Here is a 19,804-nt window from a genome sequence, read left to right as displayed (position 1 = left end):
TATTACACGGTTACTCTGCAGAGCTCTAGACAGCATCGACACTCAACAACAGCACATAATTCGCAGACGACAATTACTGGTTTGCAAAAAATATTTTTAACCCAAATAGGTGAAATCAGATCATCCCCCACGGCACACCAGACTATACACTAGCCGCGGCACAGTGGTTGAAAAACACTGATCTAGAGCGCTTATATAGTGGGAGCATATCGTGATATACTTCGGCCCGAGACCATGTAGTGATTTATATGTGAGCAGGAGGATTTTGAAATCAATTCTCTGATGTATAGGGAGCCAATGTAAGGATTTAAGAATTGGTGTAATGTGCTCACATTTTTTGGTCTTAATAAAGGGGACCACAAAAAATTGCATTATTGGCTTTATTTTAACAAAAAATGTTAGGGTACATTAAACATATGTTTCTTATTGCAAGTTAGTCCTTAAATAAAATAGTGAACATACAAGACAGCTTGTCTTTTATTAGTAATTATACAAACAAAGGCTTCTAATTTAGCTGCTGACATATGCAGTAACATATTGTGTCATTTATCATTCTATTATTTTGTCAAAATTATTAAGGACAAGTGGTAGAAAATGAATTATTAATCTACTTGTTCATTTACTGTTAATATCTGCTTACTTTCTCTTTTAACATGTTCTATCTACACTTCTGTTAAAATGTAATAATCACTTATTCATCTGTTGTTTGATACTTTACATTAGTTTTGGATGATACCACAAATGTGGGTATAAATCCGATACCAAGTCGTTACAGGATCATACATTGGTCATACTCAAAGTCCTCATGTGTCCAGGGACATATTTCCTGAGTTTATAAACATAATAGAAATAAAAAAAGATTTTGTGATGCCAAAAAATATCGACGTAATTGTAGTAGTATCAACTAGATACGCTACTGTACTTGGTATCATTACAGTGGATGTTAGGTGTAGTTTCACCAATGGCGTTTGTTTACATTTTGACGCCGTTGAGCTACGGTGTGTAGTGAAGCATGTTTAGCTATTCCTCGTCCTGCAGGGATGATACTTGTAAGAAACTTACTTTATTACTTTATTGCCGGTACTTTTCAGAGGCGGTATAGTACCGAATATGATTCATTAGTATCGCAGTACTATATTAGTACCATTATACTGTACAACCCTACCGTCTACTGCAGTGGTCCCCAACCTTTTTGTAACTGCGGACCGGTCAACGCTTGAAAATTGGGTTGGTTTTTTTTGTCATAAAAAAATACAATCATGTGTGCTTACGGACTGTATCCCTGCAGACTGTATTGATATATATTGATATATAATGTAGGAACCGGAATATTAATAACAGAAAGAAACAACCCTTTTGTGTGAATGAGTGTGAATGAGTGTAAATGGTGGAGGGAGTTTTTTTGGGTTGGTGCATTAATTGTAAGTGTATCTTGTGTTTTTTATGTTTGATTTAATAAAAAAATATAAACTTTTTTTTATTTTTATTTTTATTTCTTGTACGATCCACGGACCGGTACCGGGCCGTGGCCCGGTGGTTGGGGACCACTGGTCTACTGTACAAAGTAGTAATGGCAAGCTACATTCACAGTCCCGTTATAAAGTGTTTATCAGCAAAAGGCAAATATATTTGTGGCGGCACAAATGTATTCACGGAGGCTTTTCCAAATGTTAAGATTTGGGTCACTAAATTTTGAGGGTATTTTCAATGATTTCTAAGTGAAGGCTTCTTCTTTTATCGTGTTTTTCCGCTTACTTTTATGAATTCATGTCACGTGTTTTGCCGTTTCCTCTGAGTGCGCATTCAGCACAAATATCCTGGCTGGGAAAAACCGGGAGTGAAGTTGCTCCCGTTTGCTCCACTTCTCGTCTGCCTGTAAACACACTTGGAAGAATCGTGTTACACGTGTTCGAGGCACCCCAAACACGCACACACACACACACACACACACACACACACACACACACACACACACACACACACACACACACACACACACTACATACAGTATCCAGTGCATGCAGTCACTATAGCATGGCACTCCTATGTTTTCGTGCTAACGCTCGACACGTGTGAAACGCTTCTTGCTTCCTGAGTTTGTTCTCGCCACGCTAAGGCATTTCTCTGCCTATATCTCATTTTTTAAATCATTGCGCTCATGCTGGTGTAGTGTCCCGTGCTGTGGGTGCTCAGAGAGAACACTTTGTGCTTTGTGTCCTCACTCCCTCAGATGAAAGGAAATATACACAAAAGGCATTTGAGACGAGAGCAGGCGTCACTGATATCATGTGGTTGTTATTTGGTGGAGGAGTGCTATTTTGACATGCATGCAAGGCTGCCGGACATTATTAGTGGATTTGCGCAAAGAGCTCCAGAGTGGCCTTCAGTCCCACTCGGGGACATACCCGCCTTTTTAAGACTATGGAAAAACACAAACCATGCCAAATGTGATGTCAGGACAACAGCATCCTGGTGTTTGTCAGCCAGTGTTTGCTAATCTTACAGCTCACTTGGCTGCACTTTATGATGGATGGAGTGGACAGGACCAGTCCGAGCTGGTTCTCCGTGCTGCATTCATTGGCAGGGGACAGAATTTCCATTCGCTGCCGCAACCCCTCTTCCTTCTTTCATTTCCTCTCAAAAAGGCCCCTCTCCTGTTTCCTCTTTCCCCGTACTTATCTTGACCTGCTCAGCATGTTTGGTCATTCCATCGTCCCTTTTGTGGCACACACTCTGCACTTTTCTTTTTTGAAACTCAGCACACTCACATCTAGAGTTGCAAAACATGTCCAGTTGTCTGCAGACTGTGGGTAATGTCTTAACCAGATCCCAATTTTACAACAAATGCAGTCCACCCATGGAGTGACACAATCACACATGATGCCTTTGAAGACATTTTTGCAGCAACTTCTGTAAGATTATGCTTGGTCAGATTTCAGCAGATATTACTCCAAATTGTAGTATTGATGCTGAGGGTAGTGTTAGTAAAGCAGTGCTTCTCAATTACTTCCCCCCCGAAGAAGAAAACATCCCCCCTGACTATAAATAGTATAATTTGTCTGTACAATTGTTGTAAGTACACCTCTGCATAACATCGTATCCTTATTAACATTAAAGAAATCAAATAGCATTATATATATATATATATATATATATATGTATGTGTGGGGAAAAAAAATCACAAGACTATTTCATCTCTACAGGCCTGTTTCATGAGGGGGGTACCCTCAATCGTCAGGAGATTTTAATGGGAGCATTCGCATAACATGGTTTATATAGGGCACAGAGTGGGTGGGTACAGGCTGGCCTAGGGGCGTGGTGATTGGTTCATGTGTTACCTAGGAGGTGTTTCCGTCTATGGCGGCATGTTGTTACAATTTCGCTGCGCTTGTTGAGGGATGACAGGTCTGGACGGTAAATAATAAACAGTTTCTCTTTCAAGCATAGGTTGCATCTTTTATTACCACTATTGTAAGGTGTGCTGGATGCAAGAATTTGCCATGTTATTGAATATTCAACATTATTGTCTTTGAGGTCCCAAATGTGTTTGCTGAGTTCTGTGGTATTTCGCAGGTTTTTGTTCCTGAAAGAAGCCTTGTGGTTGTTCCATCTGGTTTTGAATTCACCCTCGGTTAATCCTACATATGTGTCGGATGTGTTAATGTCCTTGCGTATTACCTTAGATTGGTAGACAACTGATGTTTGTAAGCATCCCCCGTTGAGGGGGCAATCAGGTTTCTTTCGACAGTTACATGCTTTGTTGGTTTTGGAGTCGTTCTGACTGGGGGTCGACGGCTCATTTGCAATTGTTTTGTTGTGGTTTGAGATGATTTGTCGTATATTGTTCATGCAGCTGTAGCTCAATTTGATGTTGTTCTTGTTGAATACTTTTCTTAGGTTGTTGTCTTTGGGAAAGTGTTTGTCAATCAGGTTGAGGAATTTGTGTCCAATGTTCGTTGAGACGTTTTTGCTGTATGGGGGGTTGTACCAGATGATGCCGTTTCGTTTTCTGTTCTTTTTTGGCTGGTTTCCTGGCGTGGGTTCATAGGTGAGGGTGAAATTGTATCCGCTTTCATCAAGGGCTTTTTGGTACGCCCTATTTTATATTCATATATATATATATGTATATATATATATATATATATATATATATATATATATATATATATATATATATATATATATATATATATATATATATATATATATAATCCTCTTTGATTTCTTTAATGTTAATAAGGATACGATGTTATGCAGAGGTGCACTTACAACAATTTTACAGACAAATGATACTATTTATATATTTTATATTCATATATATATATATATATATATATATATATAAATGTATGTATATATGTGTTTATGTACATATATATATATATATATGTACACAAATGTATGTATTTATGTATATATATGTTTATGTATATATATGTTTATGTACATATATATATATATATATGTTTATGTATGTTTATGTACATATATATATATATATATATATATATATATATATATATATATATATATATATATATATATATATATATATATATACATATATCCACCCATCCATTTTCTACCGCTTAGTCCCTTCGGGGTCGCAGGGGGCGCTAGAGCCTATCTCAGCTACAATCGGGCGGAAGGCGGGGTACACCCTGGACAAGTCGCCATCTCATCGCAGGGCCAACACAGATAGACAGACAACATTCACACACTAGGGCCAATTTTAGTGTTGCCAATCAACCTATCCCCAGGTGCATGTCTTTGGAGGTGGGAGGAAGCCGGAGTACCCGGAGGGAACCCACGCAGTCACGGGGAGGACATGCAAACTCCACACAGAAAGATCCCGAGGCCGGGATTGAACTCACGACTACTCAGGACCTTCGTATTGTGAGGCAGACGCACTAACCCCTCTTCTACCGTGCTGCCCATATATATATATATATATATATATATATATATATATATATATATATATATATATATATATATATATATATATATATATATATATATATATATATATGTATATATATATCAATCAACTTTCAACAGAGAATAACTTTGTAAACATTGTTTTTAGTCTGTACAGAAAGTATTTAAAGTGCCTGAAATTTGCCTGAAGAAAAAAAAAAAAAATCCCCATTTAAACTGTGTAAATTGTTTGGCCAACTTATATAATTTGATACTGAAAAATAAAATTAGACAAACTCAATAAATACAATTTGACTAGCAACATTAACTCAGCAGCACCATATATTGAACACTTTATATATTATATTACCCTTCGAGTGCAATACATCCACACTGATTGTTATTTATTACTCCGGTACTCTTGTCTTGTTCTGTATATTGTACAGTATTTTGTATTTGTATAGTGTTTTGTATATTGCACAGGATTGCTTATTATTTTTATTGGATAGTAGTCTGTTTATTTCAGTTCTTAGTTTTATCTTTATTACCTCTTGTGTAATTTAGTTTTATATTTGTTCCCACTACCGCACCTTAAATTGGAGGCCTTAATCTGGTTATATGCAAATGCAATGACAATAAAGTCCATTTTATTCTATTCTCTACTTTAACCTACAACTATTTATATATATTTATATATATTTATTTATTATATATATATATATATATATATACTGCGATGAGGTGGCGACTTGTCCAGGGTGTACCCCGCCTTCCGCCCGATTGTAGCTGAGATAGGCTCCAGCGCCCCCCGCGACCCTGAAAGGAATAAGCGGTAGAAAATGGATGGATGGATATATATATATATTATTTATATATATATATATATATATATATATATATATATATATTTATTTATTTATATATGCACCTTATTGCTTTTTTATCCTGCACTACCATGAGCTTATGTAACAAAATGTCGTTCTTATCTGTGCTGTAAAGTTAAAATTTGAATGACAATAAAAAGGAAGTCTAAGTCTAAGTCTAACACTAACATGAATGCAACCATTTATGCAGATTTGTTTGTAAATCAAAATAGGAAGTCAAGATTAATGGTTCCATTGAGGATGTTTTGTCGTGCACAGCTTTTCGAAGTGGGGTTTGAAGCGTTATCGTTGTGGCTTGTGCAGCCCTTTGAGACACTTGTGATTAAGGGCTATATAAATAAACTTTGATTGATTGATTGATTATACTGCATAATAAAGCAAATGATCAAACCCAGTCCAGTCCAGAGCACAGGGCTGGCATAAAAAGTATCCTTGTAAAATAAAAATGTACAGGAAATCAATACAGAAAGTAAGGGAACTAATAATAAAGTCCAAAGTGTCTCGTGAGGTCATAACATTATCTTTATATACATATTTTACCAAACATTTTTTCAATCCAATACAACACCTAGCAAATTAGGGGTGAGGAAAATGTCAATATCACAATACTTTTTCTAATGATATTATGTAGGGGGGGTGCCGGAGCCTATCTCAGCTGCATTCGGGCGGAAGGCGGGGTACACCCTGGACAAACATGTGTAAAGATAAACATAGATGACAACTGAAAAACATCCATTTCATCATGTTAGCATAAATCCAATCAGATACTACTCTTGATATTGATACTACCGGTACATGGATCGACCCACCGACTCTCTATACCATGCAGAAGCATATACTAAACGTTCCTACTTCGACAATTAAAAAAATGTAAACTACCCCTTTTATGGCTACTTGTTATAGACATGTGCTTGCTGCAACAGCATTTTTTAAAATACCTACGTACACAGGGACGTCTGTTAAGATTCTTGCAACATCCGGTGCCTGTCTGCACGTGTTCGCAATCCAACCCATCCATGGGACCGTGATCTCTTATCTACATGTGACTTTGTGGGACCTAAAATAGAGCTGACATGGCTGTCCAAACACAGAGTGCATCAGTGTGTACACTTCCACTCCTTCCTTGGATACGCTCTGAGCACAGCGTGAACAAAAGCGCTATTCAGGGAAGAAGTAACAGCATTCGTATGTAGGCTGGTATGGCTGATTGTCTTTGCCGTCACCAAGATATGCACATTCTTCGCAAGTTATTGGTCATACAAATGTATGAAATGTGCACATCAAACACAAGGGATGGTTCTGTTTAGAACAGCGGCATACTTGCCAACCTTGAGACCTCCGATTTCGGGAGGTGTGTGTGTGTGTGTGTGTGTGTGTGTGTGTGTGTGTGTGTGTGTATACTGTATATATATATATATACAGTATATATATATATATATACAGTATATATATATATATATATATATATATATATATATATATATATATATATATATATATATATATAAGAAATACTTGACTTTCAGTGAATTCTAGCTATAAATATATATTTCTTTTATTGTGTATATATATATATATATATATATATATATATATATATATATATAAAATATATATATATATATATATATATATATATATATATATATATATATATATATATATAAGAAATACTTAAATTTCAGTGTTCATTTATTTACACATATACTTGTTGAGTTAAGGGTTGAGTTGTCCCTCCTTGTTCTATTCACTGTCACTATTTTTCTACCCTGCTGAACACCCTCTCTGATGATGCATTGCTGTGTGGCACACACAAAAGTACTTTCATCAAATGCACTAGATGGCAGTATTGTCCTGTTTAAGAGTGTCACAACATTGCTGTTTACGGTAGACGAACTGCTTTACGGTAGACCAAAACGTGACTGCTGTTGTTGTGTGTTGTTACCGCGCTGGGAGGACGTTAATGAAACTGCCTAACAATAAACCCACATAAGGAACCAAGAACTCGCCCTCGATCATTCTACAGTTATAACGTCATTGGGCAGGCACACGGACCTGAGTCCGCCTGAATTTCGGGAGATTTTCGGGAGATAATTTGTCCCGGGAGGTTTTCAGGAGAGGCGCTGAATTTCGGGAGTCTCCCGGAAAATCCGGGAGGGTTGGCAAGTATGAACAGGGGTGTCCAAATTCTTTATATATTATAGTATTTATTATTAACTGTCTGGAATGGACTTACGTTGTGTTTAAGTAGAAGTGGACTGCTAATTGTTTTTTTATGAGACACCTAATGACCACAATAATTTGTTCAGTTGAACTCAGGACGCAGTAAGTTGAATGATACGGACATGTTTGTTGCTGGATACTTTCTTTATATTGACAAATGTCGTGTTTTAGACCGCAATATTGTTAAATTAAGGAGACTTATTGAGGAAGAAAAAGGAGAAGATCTTTATTGTCACATGTACAACTTATCTAATGTATTACGTATGTCAAGCTTATGTGCTATTGTGTGCTTAGCTGTTGCGTAGCTGCTAGCCCCTGTAGGCCTTGTGTGTTTATTGGAGGACATTTAGCTGAATATGCTGCTATCAGAGATTTTAGTTGCAAGTCGATATAATCCAATATCTGTTTTCTTTTTGCTGATATTACACCGATGTGCGATATCAATATCGGTTCAAGACATCTGTAGTAATTATAGCACAAGCAAATAGGACGTTGGATTGACCCAAAAGCCAGCAGATATGTTTATCAAGACAGAGTGCACAAAAGTGGTGGTCGGCCATTTGTGTATGTGCCAATTTTAATTTTGTTGTTTTCTGAGTTGTTTTCCTTCAAAATGTTTTTTCATTGCAGGCCGTGTCACAAGACAATAGAAAAATAACCACAGCCCGCAAACGTCCCTCGGGCCGCACTTAAGACATCCCGCACATTTTTCAGTGCTGTTTAACTATGTGTCTAAGCAACAAACACACTCATATATTATTAGTATTACACACACTATTCTCATGCTATACTTAGTCTTTGATGATTAACCACATTCAGCCAGTTTGATTGAGTCGTCTGTATCAGCACCTGACTATGACTCAGACCCACTAACCCAGAGACTCTGCAAACATTTTGCTCCGTCACAAGGAGTGAAATCTTGTCTGGACATGCTGCAACACAAACACTTTTTTTAATACTCAGTCATTGCGACACTCATGTGACTTTGTTGACTGAGTTCGCCCACTAACTCTCGTGCATTCTGAGAAATTACTGCCAGTGGCAACAAAACAGCAACATCTTGACTTCAGTCATTTGCCATAATCAAAACAAACTGGAGGAACAATATAGTTATCATCAGTCGGCAGGGCCGTGTCAATTGTGAACATTTCTGCTACATTGTTTTTCACAGGTGCGATGCAAGGCACAGGGTTCCTGAACATGAACTTTTTAAATTGGCTCTCTAACGCCACCTTTAAATTTAATAAAACATTTCCCCCTCCTACCATTTTTACGTATTAACACAAAAATCGTTGGAGACGTCTATCATCAAGAAGCCATGCCTGAAAACGAACAGGAAGTTGGCCATCTTGGTTTCTAGGGCTGTGAATCTTTGGGTGTCCCACGATTCGATTCAATATCGATTCTTGGGGTCACGATTAGATTCGAAATCGATTTTTTTTTCAATTCAACACGATTCTCGATTCAAAAACTATTTTTTTCCCGATTCCAAACGATTCATTCAATACATAGGATTTCAGCAGGATCTACCGCAGTCTGCTGACATGCAAGCAGAATAGTAGATTTTTGTAAAAAGCTTTTATAATTGTAAAGGACAATGTTTTATCAACTGATTGCAATAATGTAAATTTGTTTTAACTATTAAATGAACCAAAAATATGACTTATTTTATCTTTGTAAAAATATTGGACACAGTGTGTTGTCAAGCTTATGAGATGCGATGCAAGTGTAAGCCACTGTGACACTATTGTTCTTTTATTTTTATTTTTATAAATGTCTAATGATAATGTCAATGAGGGATTTTTAATCACTGCTATGTTGAAATTGTAACTAATATTGATACTGTTGTTGATAATCACTTTTGTTTCACTACTTTTGGTTTGTTCTGTGTTGTGTTTGTGTCTCCTCTCAATTGCTCTGTTTATTGCAGTTCTGAGTGTTGCTGGGTCGGGTTTGGTTTTGGAATTGGATTGCATTGTTATGGTATTGCTGTGTATTGTTTTGTTGGATTGATTAACAAAAAAAATTAATACAAAAAAATAAAAAACTTTTTTTTTTAATTAAAAAAATAAATAAAAAAATTTAAAAAAAATTCCCACACCCCTATTGGTTTCCGTTGGCCATTTTTTGACAGTACTTTAACGAACTACTCCTAGTTTGTTTTGAATTCCAAAAAAGTTTTCCCAAAAGAAATTCTTACAACTTCCTTATGTCGACAACCCGTCCGTCTATGGCGATTAACTCATCAAGTCCCGGTTCACCCTGTTCGTGTTTTTACTGAAAAGTGCTTGTAATGTGTCCGTTTATGTGTTGTGGTGTTGTTAACGTCATAATTATCGCGAAGGAGCGTCAACCAAGAACAGCAAGTACTGTCTAGTTCAGGGGTTCTTAACCTGGGTTCGATCGAACCCTAGGGGTTCGGTGAGTCGGCCTCAGGGGTTCGGTGGAGCCTCTGCCACGGAGGTCAAGACACATCCGACTTATCGTGTAAATAAAAACTTCTCCCTATCAACATATTATGGATACCCCCAAAAAATGTTCCCTCTAATTTTCCACCTGATTTGCAGGTTTTTTGATTGATTGATTGAAACTTTTACTAGCAGATTGCAAAGGAAGAGAATACATTATATGAAACAGTACAGTTTACACAGTACAGTACATATTCCGTTCAATTGACCACTAAATGGTAACACCCCAATAAGTTTTTCAACGGGTCCACGTTAATCAATTCATGGTAATGTGTGTAAGGTGTGTAATTTGTTGTGAGTTCATGCACTGTTGGTTTTGTTCTTTGAACAAGGTGATGTTCATGCACAGTTCATTTTGTGCACCAGTAAAAAAAACATAACTTTTTCTTGAATTTGAAAAAAAATAAAAATAATTATTTTTCACTAAAGAAGGGTTCGGTGAATGCGCATATGAAACTGGTGGGGATCGGTACCTCCAACAAGGTTGAGAACCACTGGTCTAGTTACACAGCATTAAAACGTGCACTAATGATACTTAATTATCGATACCGCCGATACCAGATATAGTGTAATATCGATTCTAAATTAAAATATTGATACTTTTAAATACATTAGTTATGTGAGATATTGTAAATAATTTACAGGAACACAGTGTGAAAAAGAAACTAAACTTCCGATTGAGGCAATACTGTATGTCAACCATGTAAACTATAGTGGGTCTGCGTGGCTCAGATGGTAGAGCGGCCAACCAGAAACTTGAGAGTTCCTGGTATGAATCCAGCTTCCGCCATCCCTTGCCACTGCTGTTGTGTCCTTGGGCAAGAGACTTCACCCACCTTGCTCTCAGTGCCACCCACACTGGTGTAAATTAAGTTTAAATGTCAATAATAGGTTTCTCACTGTAAAGCGTTGAGTCACTAGAGAAAAAGCGCTATATAAATATAATTCACAATATATACGTTAGGTCAGGAAAAAACATTTCATCCCTACAAGCCTTGAGGGATGAAATAGCCTCTCTACCCCGGTATTGAGCACTGTATAACGGATAAACCACAGACGAGTCATACCAAAGACTATAAAAATGGGACCCATTACCTCCCTGCTTGGCACTCAGCATCAAGGGTTGGAATTGGGGGTTAAATCACCAAAAAGTATTCCCGGGCGCGGCCACCGCTGCTGCCCACTGCTCCCCTCACCTCCCAGGGGTGTACAAGGGGATGGGTCAAATGCAGAGGACACATTTCACCACACCTAGTGTGTGTGTGACAATCATTGGTACTTTAACTTTAACCTCGACTGTAATTCACAATATAGGTTTTAATATGACCTATTTTGTCGAAAACCGTTTATGTCGACGTTTGTCAGCAAGTCTGCGGGGCGTCGACATAAACACACACTAGCAGTGATAGAAACCATCTATTCAGACCTATGCCTTAATAAAACCTTTACCAAGTGGACAGTTTTTTATTTATAATACACGCTTTTTCTAATGCTGACGTGTATTATAGCAACACAAATGCACTGCACTGTGGTCTGGCGGGGACCACATAAGGAAATGCAACAAACATAAGAAAATAATTAGTGTCAAGCCAAGCAGAATGGATAAAAATGAGGAAGCGAGAGCGCCTCAGTGGTGAAATGTAAACTTGTTGACTTCATGTGTTGGCCTTGATTAATCATGCTGACGACATGGATTATGCTGAGCCGGACACATGCTGAGCAGCTCCTTTGTGTGTCCTCCCCACCAACTGGGACAAAGGTTGTGTATCTTATCCCAGCGGGAGTGTGTTGTTCGTCATCCTGTAAACTGTCAGGACTGGAGTTTAAGTTTGAAGGTCATGTGAGTGGTTAGGAGGGATGGGCGATACTGCCAACATTGGTATCGATCTGAAACCAAGCAAGTTCATGGTTGGTATCGCTGACCACGATACTGACACCAACACTTTCTGCTTGAAATTTTTTTGTGATTTTGTTATACTGCTATATTGTTATTTGTGATATTACAATTGGTGTCAGTGCTTTGGAGGTTTGGATCCACCCACTTATGTTGGTATTTTGCTAAAGGTCCTTCACTTAATAACATGCTATAGTCCCAGCCTGCCTGGCAGGACCGTCCGTCTTCCCTTGCGAACTGGAATGTGTTGCCACTTATTGACTCATTTGCTTTCCAGTGATGATGGCTGTTTACAGTTCCAAGGGTTTGGATAAGAACAGTGTGTGCACTCCTTAGGGTCGTTGTGCAAGACTCTCCAGATTCCTTCTGTGTTGTGCTTCAAATGCCGGAACACTCTTATCTTGCAAAACAGTGCCTAACTACTTGATAAACTACTAGACCAAAAAACCTTTAAAGTGCCTCTATACACATTGTAAATGTCCTAAAACAGGTGTCACCAACCTTTTTGAAACCAAGAGCTACTTCTTGGGTACTGATTAATGCGAAGGGCTACCAGTTTGATACACACTTAAATAAATTGACAGAAATAGCCAATTTGCTCAATTTACCTTTAACTCTATGTTATTATTAATAATTAATTATATTTTTCTTTGTGGGAACACTGATCATCTTAATGATTTCTCACAATAAATATATATAGAAACAGATAAATATCAATATGCAACACTTTATTTTTATATTTTCTCTAAGTGCACATTTTTCAAATTGAACATTTTCAAATGATCACTTCTAAGACAGTCTTGTGAAATCACAATATCCCATTTTAACTAGCTAGCCACTAGCATTTTTATTAAAGAGGCGAAAACACGAAAAAAATAAAAATTACATTTTGAAACATGGTTTATCTTCAATTTCGACTCTTTAAAATTTAAAATTCAACCGAAAAAAAGAAGAGGAAAAACTAGCTAATTCGAATCTTTTTGAAAAAAATTAAAAAAGAATTTATGGAACATCATTAGTAATGTTTCCTGATTAAGATTAATTTTAGAATTTTGATGACATGTTTTAAATAGGTTAAAATCCAATCTGCACCTTGTTAGAATATATAACAAATTGGACCAAGCTATATTTCAAAGACAAATCATTATTTCTTCTAGATTTTCCAGAACAAACATTTTAAAATAAATTCAAAAGACTTTGAAATAAGATTTAAATTTGATTCTACAGATTTTCTAGATTTGCCAGAATAATTTTTTTGAATTTTAATCATAATAAGTTTGAAGAAATATTTCACAAATATTATTGGTCGAAAAAACAGAAGCTAAAATGAAGAATTAAATTAAAATGTATTTATTATTCTTTACAATAAATTTTTTTTACTTGAACATTGATTTAAATTGTCAGGAAAGAAGAGGAAGGAATTAAAAAGGTATATGTGTTTAAAAAGTGTATTTTTTCTCTAAAATTGTCTTTCTGAAAGTTATAGGAAGCAAAGTAAAAAAATAAATGAATTTATTTAAACAAGTGAAGACCAAGTCTTTAAAATATTTTCTTGGATTTTCAAATTCTATTTGAGTTTTGTCTCTCTTAGAATTAAAAATGTCGAGCAAAGCGAGACCAGCTTGCTAGTAAATAAATACAATTTAAAAAATAGAGGCAGCTCACTGGTAAGTGCTGCTATTTGAGCTATTTTTAGAACAGGCTAGCGGGCGACTCATCTGGTCCTTACGGGCGACCTGGTGCCTGTGGGCACCGCGTTGGTGACCCCTGTCCTAAAATGTGTCGTATACATAATGATGTTTTGACTTGAACTCATTTAGTGGTTATCATGTGACAGTCATGTGATTAGGGTATGACTTCCCCAAATGGCCGCTTGTCAGGTAAGCTGTCCTATTTCCAAAAGTTTAATTTTTGGCCATTGAAAGGTCATTTTCAAACAATGTCATTACATTCTAATGCTTCAAAAGGTTGTCAAACATTAAATTAAACTGTTCTTACTATATTTGTTCAATAAATTGATATGAAACAAGCTAGGAAAATATTGCTAGTATATTGCCTTATGGGAAAGCCTGATGTTGTGTATTTGTCAAATGATGACAAGCCACTCAATGAAGTCCAATTATTTTGAATAAATAAGTATTTGTTCAATTAAAGTACAAGGACATTAAGTTATTTTGCACAGATCTTTGACATGAACTATTAGGGTTTAATTTAATTGTTTTTTAAACATCACAAATGCACTGCAAATTATTTGCCACTTGACAAGATTTTACATTTTATTTCTAGAAATGTCCCAAGTTATAAGAGCTGTTAACCTATTTTTATTACCTGATTTTAGTCATTGACTAATCTTAATTTTAGCATGAATAATTCCTTTTTTTCTATTCAAGTTTAAAAATGTTAAAATTGAGCAAATAAGTATACAAATAAGATATTCTGGTCTCCACCCCCATAGAAAATCTTGTTTAAAGATTCTGCAACATCTCAAGGATGTTTAACTTAAGAATTGCAAGTTGAATAATGCTTGTTTTTCTATCGTAAAAGTCCTGCTAATTTCCAGGTATACAAATCTTCATTTAAGACGTCTTATCAAGTAAAATTATCTCTCCATGTAGCTATTGTTAATTTTATAATTTTTTTTGTATTTTTTCTTAAAATCTGGTCTTTTGATCTTATATTTGGACAGCTCTTTTTTGCAGTGCGTGTTGTGTGTTCTACTTGGTCTCTTGAAGTACTGTATATCCACCACCATTTCTCTTTACACACAAATATGTTGGGGTTCTTATGCGTTAAAAAAGGATGTTCCCTCGACTGGTTAATATTGTAGAGCAGTGGGATTTAATTGTGTTAGTGTTTGAGTATAGTTTGTTGAAGAAATGATACACGGGTTACGCCTGGTGAGTCTCTATCCAGGAGCTTCAAAAGCAAATATTGCCCTTCATGCTGCAATTAAAGCAGTGGAAGGACGCTAGAATGGCAGTTCTTTACTTTGATCCATGAGAATATTCTGATAGCAGTTCTGAGAAAGGAGAAATCAAAGTGTATTGTTGTCATCTGATGATTTGTCCATGAATTATAATCAACTTCCCTCCTCATTTATCTTAATTAGGGGTGGATGGATCCATCCAAATATAGTGAGTAGTATCATTAACTGATTGATGCTTTTTCGGTCAGTCTTTTTATTTTATTTTATTTTTGTGTGTAAATGTGTATGATTGTTAAATATGTATAATCTGTAGGGATGTCCGATAATGGCTTTTTGCCGATATTCCGATATTGTCCAACTCTTTAATTACCGATACCGATATCAACCGATATATACAGTCGTGGAATTAACACATTATTATGCCTAATTTGGACAACCAGGTATGGTGAAGATAAGGTACTTTAAAAAAAAAAAAAAAAAAAAAAAAAAAAAAAATATAGATAAATAAATTAAAAACATTTTCTTGAATAAAAAAGGAAGTAAAACAATATACAAACAGTTACATTGAAACTAGTAATTAATGAAAATTAGTCAAATTAACTGTTAAAAGTTAGTACTATTAGTGGACCAGCAGCATGCACAATCATGTGTGCTTACGGACTGTATCCCTTGCAGACTGTATTGATATATATTGATATATAATGTAGGAACCACAATATTAATAACAGAAAGAAACAACCCTTTTGTGTGAATGAGTATGAATGAGTGTAAATGGGGGAGGAAGGTTTTTTGGGTTGGTGCACTAATTGTAAGTGTATCTTGTGTTTTTTATGTTGATTTAATAAAAAAAACAACAACAAAAAAAACGATACCGATAAAAAAAACAAACGATACCGGTAATTTCCGATATTACATTTTAACGCATTTATCGGCCGATATCGACAGGCCGATATTATCGGACATCTCTAATAATCTGTACTGTTAAACTGGTCACACAAAATGGTTAATGGTTGATGGTTGATTATATGACCGAAATAAACTTATTTCATTCATTCATTCATTCATTCATGCTAGCTCACTTCTATGTTTATTTTTAGAAATAAATTTTTTTTGGTTTGTTATTAATATTGTTGATATCACTAAGGCTGTCAAAAACGCAACCAATTTATCCAACAGACATTGCAAAGGGACAAATTATGGTGTCCAACAGTGGTTAGCATGATCATTAAATGAGCTTGAAACGTTTGTGGTATCAGGATCAACGATATTGGTCCTATATTTATTTTGTATGGCATCGATACAACTCCCGTAACTTCCATGACAGTGGTACCCACACATTCAGGATTGTGACGCAAACATTTTATGAATTATGTTAATCGAGTCGTCTTCTTTTCTTGTCAGCTTCCCAACATGTTTGGAGACCTGAGGTCCACCTTCATCGCGCTGATGATCGGATCGTATGCCTCTTCTGCAGTCACTTTCCCCGGCATCAAGGTATTCAGGACACTGCGTTATGTAGACCTGTGCAATGTATTAACCACTACACCAGCTGTATCAACAGACTCATCTGAGTTGTGAATGGAACGCTCTATGAATATGACTGTATATTTAACATCCCGAAGCAAGAAAGCATAAAAGTATGGTGTTGAGTTTTGCAAAAACAACACAACTAGGAGTTGTACATGGTACAAAGCAGAACCTATTCAATTTTGGGCAAATGCAGATAAAATGCATCTTTTTCAAGTCCTGTCTGTCTAAATAAGTCTTAAATCAGGAAGTAAGCAACTTACTGACGGGCAAATGCAACTTTTTCCACTTTTGCAGGACAGATTTTAGCCATTGAGTCATAATGATATTGATCTGACCACCATAGATTCTGTAAATGTAGTACTTGGCTTATTACCCAGTCCTCCATCTACCTGGAAGCGGCCAAGTAACAATACTCAACAATACACATGGAGGAACACAAATATGATGTTCTAAAATGTATTTTTTCTTTTTATAGCAGGTGTGTGTTCAGACCGTGTCAGTCAAAACTATACAACATAAATATTTATTTTGTTTTGCTTCTCAATATACGTTCTGAATATAACTGCTTTTATTAGTACTAATTCTGGCTAAATAACAAGTTAACTCGTGTGATTAATCACAAAAAAATATTGAATTAACAATGAATAGTTGCAGATTAATCATGCAATATATTTAGAGTTTTCTGAAATAATTTTTACGTCAATATATTTTTAGCTTTGATTGATTGATTGATTGATTGAAACGTTTATTAGTAGATTGCACAGTGAAGTACCGTATTTTTCGGACTATAAGTCGCAGTTTTTTTTCATAGTTTGTCCGGGGGTGCGACTTATACTCAGGAGCGACTTATGTGTGAAATTTTTAACACATTACCGTGAAATATCAAATAATATTATTTAGCTCATTCACGTAAGAGACTAGACGTATAAGATTTCATGGGATTTAGCGATTAGGAGTGACAGATTGTTTGGAAAAACGTATAGCATGTTCTATATGTTATAGTTATTTGAATGACTCTTACCATAATATGTTACGTTAACATACCAGTTGGTTATTTATGCGTCATATAATGTACACTTATTCAGCCTGTTGTTCACTATTCTTTATTTATTTTAAATTGCCTTTCAAATGTCTATTCTTGGTGTTGGCTTTTATCAAATAAATTTCCCCCAAAAATGCGACTTATACTCCAGTGCGACTTATATATGTTTTTTTCCTTCTCTATTATGCATTTTCGGCAGGTGCGACTTATACTCCGGAGCGACTTATACTCCGAAAAATACGGTACATATTCCGTACAATTGATCACTAAATGGTAACACACTTAAATTGATTCATGATACAGATATATACTATTTTCATAATACAGTCATCACACGAGATAATCATCAGAGTATATACATTGAATTATTTACATTATTTACAATCCGGGGTGTGGGATATGGGGGGGGGGGGGTTAGGTTTGGTTGGTATGAACATTTCAGTCATCAACAATTGCATCATCAGAAAAATGGACATTGGAACAGTGTAGGACTGACTTGGTAGGATATGTACAGCAAGTAGTGGACACAGAGAGAGAGATCAGAAAGTATAAGAAAAAGTGTCTACATTTGGTTATTTAAATTTGATTATTTACAATCCGAAGAGGTATGATGTGGAAGGGAGCTCTTTAACAGTAACCACAAATGGTCAATTCAATGCATACGCCATACTTGCCAACCCTCCTAGATTTTCCAGGAGACTACCGAAATTCAGCGCCTCTCCCGAAAACCTTCCGGGACAAATTTTCTCCCGAAAATCTCCCGAAATTCAGGCGGACATGAGTGACGCGTCGACAGCCTGTTTTCACGTCCGCTTTCCCACAATATAAACAGTGTGCCTGCCCAATCACGTTATAACTGTAGAATGATCGAGGGCGAGTTCTTGGTTTCTTATGTGGGTTTATTGTTAGGCAGTTTCATTAACGTCCTCCCAGCGCGGTAACAACACACAACAACAGCAGTCACGTTTTCATCTACCGTAAAGCAGTTCGTCTGCCGTAAACAGCAATGTTGTGACACTCTTAAACAGGACAATACTGCCATCTACTGCACATGCATATGTGACAATAACATCTACGGCTTTTAGAAAGTGCAGTGCACAACTGCGCACACAACAAGGAGACGAAGCAGAATGCATCATCAGAGAGGGTGTTCAGCATGGTTAGAAAAATAGTGACAGAGAATAGAACAAGGATGGACAATTCAACCCTTAACTCAACAATGAGTAGATGAGTGTTATGTGTGTGTATATGTGTAAATAAATGAACACTGAAATTCAAGTATTTCTCTCATATATATACATATATATATATAATAAAATAAATATACATATATATATATATATATATATATAGCTAGAATTCACTGAAAGAAAGAAACAAGTCAAGTATTTCATATATATATATATATATATATATATATATATATATATATATATATATATATATATATATATATATATATAAGAAATACTTATATATATATATATATAATATATATATATATATATATATATATATATATATATATATATATATATATATATATATATATATATATATATATATATATATATATATAAGAAATACTTGACTTGGTGAATTCTAGCTGTAAATATACTCCTCCCCTCCAAACGACGCCCCTAACCACGCCCCCAACCCCCCAACCCCCCGACCTCCCGACCTCCTGAAATCGGAGGTCTCAAGGTTGGCAAGTATGGCATACGCACACACATTTTTTCTTTAAAATAAACCCAGACAGACTTTAAATAATACTTTTACTAGGCTTTGGGCAAATTAATTACTTACATTCAAGTAAAACATAAAAAAAAGGTTTGTGTATGACATTCTGATGATACTTTTGCATTTGTGTCAAAATATTTTGGTGTTTTTTTTTAAATTATGTAATTTACTGTGATT

The 19,804-nt window shown here is 35.7% G+C and overlaps 1 protein-coding gene across 2 annotated transcripts in view; it reads left to right on the top strand.

The window, feature by feature from the left end:
- LOC133572618 (large neutral amino acids transporter small subunit 4-like) overlaps positions 1-19,804 on the top strand; it is a 71,389-nt gene that overhangs the window by 29,851 nt on the left and 21,734 nt on the right. For both annotated transcript variants that reach the window (XM_072911971.1, XM_061925449.2), the window contains exon 6: positions 16,717-16,809. In XM_072911971.1, the coding sequence (XP_072768072.1) occupies positions 16,717-16,809 (93 nt within the window). The remainder of the gene's footprint in view (positions 1-16,716; positions 16,810-19,804) is intronic.

Source organism: Nerophis lumbriciformis, linkage group LG30 (assembly GCF_033978685.3).
Source record: "Nerophis lumbriciformis linkage group LG30, RoL_Nlum_v2.1, whole genome shotgun sequence".
Taxonomy (NCBI): Eukaryota; Metazoa; Chordata; class Actinopteri; order Syngnathiformes; family Syngnathidae; genus Nerophis; species Nerophis lumbriciformis.
The sequence above is the reverse complement of the archived record's forward strand: the minus strand, read 5'-3'. Positions and strand labels throughout refer to the sequence as shown.